The sequence below is a fragment of the Etheostoma cragini genome, chromosome 14 (assembly GCF_013103735.1).
Source record: "Etheostoma cragini isolate CJK2018 chromosome 14, CSU_Ecrag_1.0, whole genome shotgun sequence".
Taxonomy (NCBI): Eukaryota; Metazoa; Chordata; class Actinopteri; order Perciformes; family Percidae; genus Etheostoma; species Etheostoma cragini.
This window is the reverse complement of record NC_048420.1, coordinates 19,959,683-19,972,732: the sequence shown is the minus strand read 5'-3', so window position 1 is coordinate 19,972,732 and position 13,050 is coordinate 19,959,683. Positions and strand designations below refer to the sequence as shown.

General features: G+C 38.4%; 1 protein-coding gene across 1 annotated transcript; it reads left to right on the top strand.

Annotated features, from left to right (window-relative positions):
• Window positions 1-396: 396 nt before the first annotated feature.
• Window positions 397-13,048, top strand: eppk1 (epiplakin 1; the record flags this gene model as incomplete). Its single annotated transcript, XM_034892785.1, has 3 exons — window positions 397-501; window positions 5,197-5,310; window positions 6,579-13,048. A coding segment is annotated over exon 3 (6,456 nt), but the record flags the coding sequence as incomplete, so codon positions are not given.
• Between the last annotated feature and the right edge of the window lie 2 nt (window positions 13,049-13,050).

Here is a 13,050-nt window from a genome sequence, read left to right as displayed (position 1 = left end):
GTTAGGAATGAAAGGTCTGCATATGCATCACTGTTCACTTTCAGGATCTATAATAAAAAAGATTTTACTGTACGTTAATAAAAGACAAAGAGGGTTAAAGACACCTGTGTTTGACCAGAATAATCTTTACGACTTACAGTATGTTTTATATTTGAGGTTTGGTTAAATGAATGTCAGTTTAATGCATTTACACACCTTTAGTACAGAATGAAATGATCAATCTGCTTGTATGTTTTTGTTTAAGAGCACAATGGAAATGCTCTGAGGAAGTGAGCAGGAATTCCTGAGCTTAGGGCAAAGAGATCTCCGTCTGTTACTCCCTCACAGTCTGAGTAGAGGAGGGTGTTCCTCAGGAGGGGAGGGATTTAACAGCTGGACCTGCTGTATATCTGGCCAGTGAGCGCACATGACTACATCAGAGATATTGGGACTTCAAAATCCTAAACTCTCTCACACCAGCTGAGAACAACTGCTAACCAGAGTGGGACATTCTACAACCAGGTAAGAGCAGATTTCTTTTTAGATTGGTAATTGAAAATGTAATAATGTCTTTTGGTTTTAGGTCCTAAAGAAAATGGTCAGTCTTCTTACGAACTTTCAATGAAAGGGTTGTTTAATCCAAAGTAAAACCCCATTTAATCTGCAGCACATAGTTTCTTCAGAGTGGGACTGAGATAGTGTCAAAATATCCCACAGTGAACAACTGTGTGTATCTTGTCCTCTCTGCCAACACCCTTCTGATAAAAAGGAAAAGCAAACATTCCTCACTGATTACCTTTGACCACATTTGTTAACACCAAGTTTTACACAAAGTAGGCCTATATGTCACTGTTAAGACATTTGACAAGTCTGAACATTGTTTCCTAATCACCCTCTGGGCTGTTGACACACACACACACACACACACACACACACACACACACACACACACACACACACAGACATACACTAAGAATGATGATCCTGCATTCCTACAAACAGCTACAGAAACTGCTACCACAAATGATCCACAATTGCCTTATCCTTCCTGTTTCTTGGATTGCTGAGATGTTTGTAAAGAATGCATTAATGCAACGGGCCATGCATACTGTATGGAATCTAAAGGTGGGATCAAACAGGAAATTTGCACCTTAGTGTAAATCCTAAAAATAGATCTACAACTTATTTTGCTTCAAGGCACAAAAGTTGGCAGGTCTGCTGAGTTAAAGTAAAAATACAGTCTTGTCATTCAGATAGATTCTTGGCTAAGTTGAAACTACAATTAGAAACCTTGAAACTCATTCAAACGAGGCGTAAAATTTCATTTCCTTAAAAAAGGTTTTATAGTTTGCAGTAAACGAATGTGAGCGAATCAGTTTTACTTTGAAATCAAAACAAACATATTCACCCTTTTACTTATTAAAACACTTATGTGTAATGTATTTAAAAAAAAGTCATCTATGTCATAAGATATCTCGTCAAACTTAAAGGCAACCAGAGAATGAGTGAAGGCATTATTTAACTGGGTCATGACCTATTAAAGTAACGGTGGTGTCTTTAGAATGAAAGCCGTAACAATTAATTGATCTACAAGAAAATTAATTGACAACTTTTTTTAGATAAAAGATTAATTATTTGAGTAATTTTTGCCGAACACCAAGATCCAGCCTCTTAATTTTGAGAATGTGCTGCTTTTCCTTCTTTAAAATTAGTAAATTAAATGCATATTGGCTTTTCAACTGTTGGTTGGACAAAATGATTGATCAGACCAGATGATTAATCCAGAACATAATCAGCAGATGAATTGTTAGCTGCAGCCCTAATTAGAATTTCATTAGTAATAAATTCCAAATAGATAATGAGGTTTAACTCTTCTTCTGTACCTGTGCAGTCTAAAGTAATCCAATACAGCTGCACTGCCATAAGGTCTACTTTTGGGATGCCTATTTTGTTGACACTGTCATAGAGATGTTAAATATGTTTTAGTATTAGTGTGTTGTACTGGATTGAATAATATTTAGAGGCGTTCTTAATATTTTGTGTTATGTCAACGTTAAACGCTGGTGCGGTTTTAATTGTTTTATTACCACAGTTTACAGACACGTCTCAGCTTACTGTTTATCACCTGTGACCTGAGCCAAGACACGCCCACCAAACGAGAGAAAACATGTTTCAAACACAGACTTAACCCTTGTGTTGTCTTCCCATCAACACCCGTGTTTTTTTGTCACCACTATTATCGCTTTTTCTGACATTTCTGTCACTTTTTCAATGTTGTGGATGCTTTTTTTGATTTTTTTTCCATGTCATTTGATATTTCTAATGTTGACATTTTTAGCTTATTTTGAAGGCCCATTTTTTGTGATGAAAAAAATGAAAATGGGTCAAATTTGACCAGAGGACACCATGAGGGTTTATATTTACAGTTGCACACCGTTTCACACAGTTCTAAGATTGAACGTATTTCTCTCTCTCGTTGGGTAATCTGGATGCAATGTTTTTTGTTGTTGCATCTGCTTTTCTTTTTGCATTGCTTCTTTTTTCAGGGTTTGTGTTGCTTTTTGTTTTGCATCGTTTCTACATTTGCAGTGTGTTTGTGTATTTGGTCATGTTGTATTTGCAGCAAGTTTGCTGAATGCTGCGCATGTGTTGTCAAATTAATTAAGTTGTTTGTTAGCTTGCATTTTGTCCATTTGCATGCGCTTTCTTAAGTTGCAGGGCGTTTGCTCCTATCGCCACCGTACTTCTTTAGACAAAAAGAAGTTTAACAACTGAAAGCAAAGGCCCCATTTATTCCAAAATAATAAAACATAATATCAGAGATTAATTTAAGATGAAATGTTTACTTATGGTACTTAAAAATAGGTTTTGTTGTACTTAACTGACACTATCTTCAATTTTTTTATGTATTGTATTTTTTCCTATTGAGTTATGGTACGAGTCAAAGCACTTCTGCAAGTTGCACCTAGGAAAATAGGGCTTGGAATTGAATTATATCTCCTCTGGGGCAGGCTAGTGAATTTAACTAGAAGTACTAAAAGCAGACTTTGAACAGTAAACAGTAAACAGTGAAGCTACAGTATGTTGAGCTTCATGCAGGTAATGCATTTGCCTTCATGATATGATAAGCAAAGTAACTCAGTGCAATAAATGTGAAGTAAATGTTCAGCACCTTAAAAAACATTCAAACATTTACTAAGTGGGCGGCAATATAAAAGCACATTCAGTAGTTGCAGGCAGAGATATTGCAGCACTGCATAACTGCTGTTGTATCAATGCAAAGGCTTCAGTTAGTAATGCCATACCTATGATGTCGTGACTGCAGAATAGTGACTACACAGGTGTTTCATTGCATGCAATGAAAAACCGTACACACCTTTAGTCCACTGAGATTAGAAATGATAGGAGGGCCCCATTTTTAACTGATCACAAGCTATTGTGCGTAAAGGCTTAAATTGCATCTGAGTGATTTCCATCTTGTGCAGAAAAGCAAAATGACGGGATTTTATAAAAGAGCTTCCACAGTAAGTAACATAGTAAAGTAAAGAATAGACCTTTGTCTAGATTTAACATTTCAGATGTGCATTAAAGCAGTGAGCAGGTTTTTGAACGCTATGACAAAGTTCCCCACAGCACCCCGTTTTCTGAGAGGGAAATATTATTTTTTAACTGGAGGCAAGGATGTCATGTATCATAAATACACAGCCATTTATCTTTCAACAGAAGGCATGGAAAAAACAATTGGTTTATAGACAACAATCTTCTCCTTACCACTTATTTGTATGAGGTAAAAAAATAACAGTGGTGGAATGTCCAAACTTGAAGGTAATAAAACCCACAAAACCCAAAGACACTTTATAGAATTGTGTGAAATTGAAATGTTAGTCATTAATCTTCTTATTTAAGACTTTGACTTTAGATTAAAATTAAAAAAAACATCCTTAAAAAACCAATGCATATCCTGCCACAGCAGCAGCAAGTAGTATGACTGAGATATTTGTAATTTATTCCCCACCCCATTTTCACTTAAGTGACTATAATCAATGCACCAATAATTATATTAACAAAGGAAAACATGACTACTTGTGTGTGAAAGGAAGTGGTCATAGTGACTAACCTACAAAAAATTATCCCCAACTCTGCAGCATTTAAGTATCTTACAGCTCATTGTTCTGGTTTACTTTGCTACTCTCATTAATGTTGTATCAGCTACAATATGCATGTGTTACGGGCACACAAAAAACACGTGCACGTCCCGCCCAAGCAACAAACAGCAGACAGACACAGTTAGAGGCTAGCTGGTCAACATAGTGGAGCATTTCTAAACAACCAGATATTTCCCATTGGAGTTGTTGGATACCAAAAACAAAGGTTAAAGGAGAGTGCATTTTAAGAATTGTATGATGAGGTTTAAAAGGGTTAAGAGTTGCACAGTGTTTGTGCTTTTAGTATTTCCTTACCTGCTGTAACAGCAATGGGCATTTCTGGCTGTTCCAGTTCCGAAGATCTAAGTCTCGTCATGCCAAAGCAAATATATGGCTCTTGTGAAACCTGTTTATGAACTGGCAGTGTTCATTTCTATCCCTGCAAATACATAAACAAATGAGAAGAAAAAGTTAACCATTACAATGTTTTTTTATTTATGTCCAGTGCACCAAGTATTAATGCAGGAATTACATATGAAGAAAGTTGGACTACATATATTACATAAATACTTGCAATGAGGTGTAATAAAGATGTAATAAATACCTTGATTTGAATGTAGTTAGTTATTTTAATTTCTTTTAAGTAAATTAATATTTGTATTCATGTGTTTACATGCTTTACATTTTATATCTACAAAAAAAGTATGTCCTGTAAAACTTTATATAAGAATCACAAATCACAGAAACATTTAATTTCTTTTTTGTTGGTTGGGTAAGTTACTTTTATGGATTAAGTGTACCATAAACAACGTCAGTATTTTATCAATATCCCCCTTATTTTAATCGTGCTATGTTCTTATTGATAACTAATCTGATATCTGGTGTGTGAGTTTGTGTGTATATTGAATTTGATGGGATCCCTTTAAAACAAGTAAATAAAATAGCTTAATACACAGGTGAAAAAAAACATTTAGACTAATCGCTGAAAAAGATTATACAATAATAATATAAACCTGCTTATGAGGAAGAGGACTGATAAACAAAACATGTTTTGCATGCCTCATCTCTGTAGGGACGGAGTTTCAAAGCCCTGATCTTCTGACCACAAAAGCCAGAGTACCTGTTGGAACGGCCCGTAGGATCGGAAGATCTGAGGCTGCCCAGAGACTGATAAGGAATCTAAAAGGTTGGAAGACAGACCGTGTACTGTTAAACTTATATTTTAGGGGCCAATCAAGTTCCCTTCTTTGACTTTAAGGAAAACAAAAATTATTACCTTCTGTTATTAACATACTGTATTTTATATATTCTTTTTTTTTCCCCTCAGTAAAATTGAATGGGATAAAGAAATGCTTTACCTTTGTATTTTCTTGCACAGGCTGGTGATTTAACGGCATTAGTTAATCATTTAACTTTAATCTTAATCATTAAACTTTATATGCTGAAATCAAATGTATACATATCCTAAGTATTTTGCTGCAGTATATTACATATTCCCTTATGAGGTAGAAAGATTTGTTGAAAGATTTTTGCATTCCTTGAAAATGTGTTTGTATACATGATCTTGAAAAATACAAGTTGCAATTGTAAGTTTGTGTAGTTGTAAATATGAAATGCTTTTAAGTTGTAGAGTGCAGCAATTCCCTTCATTTATTAAGGGTTTACAAGGTATTTAAGCAATTTAGGCATATACTTCATTGAGTCAACACTACATTAAAAACATTTTGACTTCAAATAATTGACAATAGAAGCTTGTAATCAAGCAATTTTTGCATTTTATCCTAACTTATGTAGCATAGTGCATCAGGGTTTACAAAAAAAAATAAAAATAAAAAGTGTCAAACATTTGAAGTTAGCGGTGAGAACAGTCTGAATGAATTTAAAGATGTGCAAAAAAACCTCCAGAATAATGCAAAAGTATAACAAATTCACACTTTGATTTCTGTGATATTTAGGAACAGCTGCTTACATACTAGAATTTCTAAAAGATTTAGATGAAATTCATTTTACAACACATACATGTACATTCGGAGATTGCTGAATAATACATTTAGATTTATATGCAAGGTACCCTACCTTCATAAAGGTTTTCTTTTTTTGTTGAAACTGGTTTGGTCATTTTGGATTCTGAGGTTAGAGCTACTAAATAGTATTGTGCTAAAGAGGTGTTTTGAATGTAGCCTACCCTTAGAAATTATAAGCATCTCTCAGTGTAACACAACATAATTAAGCAGCAACATTAACCATAGCTTTCAAAATGACCATACAATTAAATCAACACATCTCTAAAACAATTTTAACAAAAATGAACATTATATGAATTATTTCAACCCAGTGTCTTGATAATAATCTCTGTGTCTATAACATTTGTGGAGGACACGAAAAATTGAGTGGTACTTATAGATTGCATGCATTATTCATACAAATGTAAGCAACTCTTTTTGTGTTATACAGCTCCATAGGACAAGATGGATTCCAAGCAAAATTGCCACACAGAAGTCCACGGACCAGTGGCTGGCATCTTCCTGGAAAAAACAGGAGAGAAGATGACCATATATCAAGCCATGAAGAAACGCCTGCTTAAGCCAGGAACAGCATTAGCCCTGCTTGAAGCACAAGCAGCCACAGGAAGCATCGTAGACCCAATAAACAATCGAAAACTTTCTGTTGCAGATGCCGTTAAGGAAGGAATAGTCGGCCCGGAAATGAAAGAGAAGCTCCTCACAGCAGAGAAAGCTGTCAGGGGCTATTTAGATCCCTACACAAACCAAATGTTATCGGTATATCAAGCTATGCAAAAAGATTTAGTTTCAAGGGATTATGGATTGAGGCTGCTGGAAGCACAAATCGCCACACAATGCTTGTTTGATCCTGTTCAGAAGTCAAATATTTCAGTTGAATCTGCAATTCAAAAGGGCTACTATGAAGAAGGTTTGCTCAATGACCAGATGTCAGAGCTGAAAGTGTTCTACAATCCAAGCTTGCAAGAACATCTTAACTACCACAACCTGCTAAAGAAATGCACGGTGGAGCCTGATACAGGCTCGTTGCTCCTTCCTGTTTGTATAACCTTCAAAGGTCTGCGAAGAGGTATTTCCTCCACTGAACTCCTTGCATCAAAGATCATTGACAAAGAAACCTTTGATGACCTACAGAAGGGAAAGACCACTACACAGGATGTGATGTTGATGGAAACAGTAAAAGAGTACCTGAATGGCAAAGGCAGTATCGCAGGCATTGCTATACTCTCGTCTAATCAGAGAATGAGCATTTATCAAGCCATGAAGAAAGGCATACTGATGCCTGGAACAGCACTCGTTCTACTAGAGGCACAAGCTGCGACTGGATTCATGATTGATCCTGTAGAAAACAAAAAGTTCACTGTGGATGAGGCCATCAAAAACAAAGTTTTTGGCCCAGAATTTCATGCAAAGCTGCAATCTGCTGAGCGAGCAGTTACAGGATACAAAGACCCATACTCAGGTGAAACTATATCTCTGTTTCAAGCAATGAAAAAAGAACTCATTATTAAGGAACATGCAATACGCCTACTTGAGGCGCAAATCGCTACAGGTGGAATAATAGACCCAATCAACAGTCATAGACTACCAACGGAAGTGGCCTTCAAGAGAGGTTATTTCAATGAAGAAATTAATGCCATACTACAGCAAACAGGAGATGACACAAAAGGTTTCTTTGACCCAAACACAGAAGAAAATCTAACTTACCTTCAGCTGATGGAAAGGTGTGTCATTGATCCCATCACTGGACTGTGCCTCCTTCCTCTCCTTGATAAGTCAAACAAGCTGAATTTCAACTTTATTGACCATCAAACTAAAATGGCCTTCAAAGAGGAGAAGGTAAACGTGGTATGTGGAAAGTACATGGGGAAGACAGTATCTCTGTGGGAACTCCTGATGTCAGAATACTTTGATGCACACCAGAGGAAAGACATCATTCAAAAGTACAGAGAGAAGAAGCTCAATATCAAGACCATTATCACAATGGTTCTGGAAATCATAGAAAAGTCTGTGAAAACAATGGATGTCATCTTTGAAGGCATCAGAGACAATGTCACAGCCAAACAGCTTGAGGAAGCAGATATCATAAGTAAGGAGGTTCTGGAGGATCTAAAAAAGGGAAAAGTGTCAGTGAAGGATGTGATAAAAGATGAAAATGTTAATATGTACCTGCAGGGTAAAGATAGCATCGCAGGCATTCTGCTTCCTGATTCTCAAATCATGACAATCTATGAGGCCAAACAAAAAGGAAAGCTGATGCCAGGAACTGCTCTGGTTCTACTGGAAGCACAGGCAGCAACAGGATTCATAATTGACCCTATTGGAAACAGGAAGTTTTCAGTTGATGATGCTGTCAAAGCAAAGATAGTGGGGCCTGATGTCTGTCACAAATTGCGCTCAGCAGAGAAAGCGGTCACTGGGTACAAGAATCCATATGATGGTAAAATAATCTCTTTGTTCCAAGCCATGCAAAAAGATCTCATCGTAAAAGAGCATGGAATTCGGCTCCTGGAAGCACAAATTGCGACCGGTGGGATTATTGACCCAGTGAACAGCCATCGCATTCCTGTCCATGTGGCTTATAAGAAGGGATACTTTGATGAAGAAATGAATCAGATCCTGATTGATCCAAGTGATGACACCAAAGGATTCTTTGATCCCAACACCCTTGAGAACCTGACATACTTGCAACTCATGGCTAGATGTGTCAGAGATCCCAGTACAGGGCTGTGCCTCTTGCCACTCAAAAGCAAATGTAACAAAATTTCCATAGATGACAACATAAGGGAAACGTTCAAAACAACAACAGTTACTGTGAAGTATGGCAGGTTTAATGGCAAGCACACAACACTGTGGGATCTTATCAATTCAGAGTATCTGACTGAGGCCAAAAGACAGGAGTTTTTCAAGCTCTTCAAGTCAAGGAAAATCACAGTTGAGCAACTCATTGTCACCATTTTAGAGATCATTGAGAGTAAGGAGATAAAACGGCAAACACGACTGAACGTTAAAAGTCTCAGAGGAGGGGTCTCTGTTGTGGATCTTTTGGAGCTTGAAATCGTGGATGAAAAAACATACAACAGTTTGATTGAAGGAAAGATGACAAGCACTGATGTGATGAAAATGGACGATGTGAGAAACTACCTACAAGGGAAAAGTTGTGTGGCAGGGGTGATACTTCAACCCTCCAACCAGAAGCTGAGCATCTACGAGGCACAGAGAGTTGGCATTCTAACACCAGGCACCGCTCTTTGCCTCCTTGAAGCACAAGCAGCCACAGGTTTCATTGTTGATCCTGTGAAAAACCAAAAACTGACAGTGGAGCAAGCTCTCATAGAAAAGGTAATTGGTCCAGAGATGCATGAAAAGCTTTTGTCTGCAGAGAGGGCTGTCACTGGTTACATAGATCCATACACTGGTCAAAAGATCTCACTTTTCCAAGCTTTGCAAAAGGATCTAATTATCAAGCAGCATGGCATCCGTTTACTTGAGGCCCAGCTTGCTACAGGTGGAATCATTGATCCTTTGAAGTGTCTCCACTTACCCCTTAAGGTTGCATACAGAAAAGGATATTTTAATGCTGAATTTTACCAGATCCTATCAGACCCAACTGATGACACAAAGGGCTTTTTTGATCCAAAGACACAACACAATCTGACATACATGGAGATGTTGAGTAGCTGTGTAAAAGATGAGGAAACAGGACTGCTTCTACTGTCAATGAATGACAAACCAAAAACTACTGAAACAAAGGCAACCATGTGCACTAACACTGACATAAAGCAAGAGTTTGAAAAGACAGCTGTGAGCATATCGGTAGGACGGTACTCAGGAAAATCTGTTTCTCTATGGGACTTGATCCACTCTGGGTATTTTACAGAGGATCAGCGGCTTGAGTTCTTTGACAAATACAGAACAAAGAAGATAAACACACAAACCATAATCACATTAGTGATTTCCACCATTGAAAAACTGGAGAGTGAAACACACAAAACGATAATGGGCCTGAGAAAACCTGTCTCTGCTCAACAACTACTGGATTCTGAAATAATTGACGTAGAAACATTCAAACGGGTGAAAGAAGGAACTCTTCCTCTTGAAGAAGTGATCAAACGTGAACCTGTGAAAGGATACCTGAAGGGAACTGGAAGCATTGCTGGAATTAAGGTTCATCCATCCCAGAAAGTGATGAGCATATATGAAGCAAAGAAGGAAGATCTGTTGACACCTGGCACTGCACTTGTACTGCTTGAAGCGCAGGCTGCAACAGGATGGGTGATTGATCCTTTAAAAAACAAGTTCTATGTTGTTGATGAGGCAGCAAGAGAGAAAGTGATTGGACCAGATGTGCATGAGCAACTTCTCTCAGCAGAACGAGCCGTCACTGGCTACAAAGACCCATACACAGATTCCACCATATCACTGTTTGAAGCAATGAATGAACAGCTGATTGCAAGAAGTGATGGCATTCGTCTTCTCGAGGCACAGATAGCAACTGGTGGAATCATTGACCCAAATCAAAGCCACAGGCTACCTGTTCATGTTGCTATTAAAAAGGGATATCTAGATGAAGAAATAAGCAAAATTCTGTCAATCCCGACCGATGATGCAAAGGGATTTTTTGATCCAAACACCAAAGAAAACCTCTCTTACCTTCAGCTGCTAAAGCGATGTGAGAAGGATCCAGAAACTGGGCTACTTCTTCTATCCCTATATCAAGAGGAATCCCATGTATTTCACACAGATGAGCAAATAGAGCTTGCTTTCAAAAATAAAGAGATCGCAATTGATGCTGGAAAATTTAAAAACAAACAGGTGACATTGTGGGAAGTGCTGGTCTCTGAATACATATCAAAACAAAAAAGGGAACAGCTCATACAACAATACAAAACAAAAACCATGACAATAGAGGAGATCATTGAAATTCTCACTGTTATCATTACTGAGGTATCATCCAAAGAAAGAAAGTTCAAGGGACTAAGAAAGCAGGTCTCAGCCAGTGAGTTATATGAGTCAAAGATTATCTCAAAGGAACTTTTCACACAGATAGTACAAGGAAAGGTATCTGAAGAGAATGTTGACAAAATGGAATCGATTCAGAAGTACCTTGGAGCTACAAACTGTATAGCTGGTGTCAGAGTTGAATCTACAAAGAAAGTTATGAGCATCTACGAAGCCAAAAGCAAAAACCTGCTGACCCCTGGTACTTCTCTGGTTCTGCTGGAGGCCCAAGCTGCCACTGGTTTTGTCATTGATCCAGTGAACAACAAGAAACTTTCTGTAGAGGAAGCTGTGGCTCAAGGAGTGGTTGGCAGTGAGTGGAAAAATAAACTGCTCTCAGCAGAAAGGGCTGTTACAGGATACAAAGATCCCTACACCGGAAACACAATTTCTTTGTTCCAGGCCTTGAAAAAAGATCTTATTGTGAAAGATCATGGAATTCGTCTCCTTGAAGCACAAATTGCCACAGGAGGCATAATTGACCCAGTGCACAGTCACAGAGTGCCTGTGCAAATAGCATACCAAAGAGGTTACTTTGATGAAGAAATGCATGAGATTCTGTCTGACGCTGATGATGACACCAAGGGCTTCTTTGACCCCAACACCCAAGAGAACCTCACTTATCTTCAGCTGGTTGAGAGGTGTGTCACAGATCCCATCACAGGGCTTAACTTACTGGTGATTGCAAAGAAAGGAGAGTTTTATTTCTATGTAGATGAGGCAACAAAACTCATTTTGAAATCTACATTGACAACCAAAGCAGGCGGGAAATACCATGGCACATCAGTGTCTCTGTGGGAACTGCTCTACTCCAAATACATCACTGAGGAGAAGAGGAGAGAGCTAGTGCAACAGTACAATTCTGGAGCAATCACAATTGAACGCTTCTTGGAAATTATCCTGACAATCATTCAGCAGCAGATCACAACAATCTCATCGTCATCACTTGTCATGAGCCAACCACCAGAAACCAAAGTGGATAGCAGCACAACTACCATCACCACTACAGTTACAGAGACAACTGAAGTTCAAAACTTCCATGGAATCAGAAAGGATGTCACTGCTACTGAGTTGCTTGAATCAAATATCATCAATGAGGACCTCTACAAAAATCTTACTGCTGGAAAAGTCACAGTGACAGAAGTAAGTGAAATGGACTCAGTAAGTAAGTACTTAAAGGGAACTAACAGCATTGCAGGAGTGTACCTGCAGTCCACCAAAGAGACCCTGAGTATATATGAAGCCAAAAGCAGAGGCCTGCTGACTCCAGGTACTTCTCTGGTTCTGCTGGAAGCCCAAGCTGCCACTGGCTTTGTTATTGACCCAGTAAACAACAAGAAACTTTCTGTAGAGGAAGCTGTGGCTCAAAGAGTGGTTGGCAGTGAGTGGAAAAATAAACTGCTCTCAGCAGAAAGGGCTGTTACAGGATACAAAGATCCCTACACTGGAAACACAATTTCATTGTTCCAAGCCTTGAACAAAGATCTTATTGTGAAAGATCATGGAATTCGTCTCCTAGAAGCGCAAATTGCCACAGGAGGCATAATTGACCCAGTGTACAGTCACAGAGTGCCTGTTCAGGTAGCATACCAAAGAGGTTACTTTGATGAAGAAATGAACAAGATTCTGTCTGATGCTGATGATGACACCAAGGGCTTCTTTGACCCCAACACCCAAGAGAACCTCACTTATCTTCAGCTGGTTGAGAGGTGTGTCACAGATCCCATCACAGGCCTTAGCTTACTGGTGATTGCAAAGAAAGGTGAGTTTTATTTCTTTGTAGATGAGGCAACAAAACTCATTTTGAAATCTTCATTGACAACCAGAGCAGGCGGGAAATACCATGGCACATCAGTGTCTCTGTGGGAACTGCTCTACTCCAAATACATCACTGAGGAGAAGAG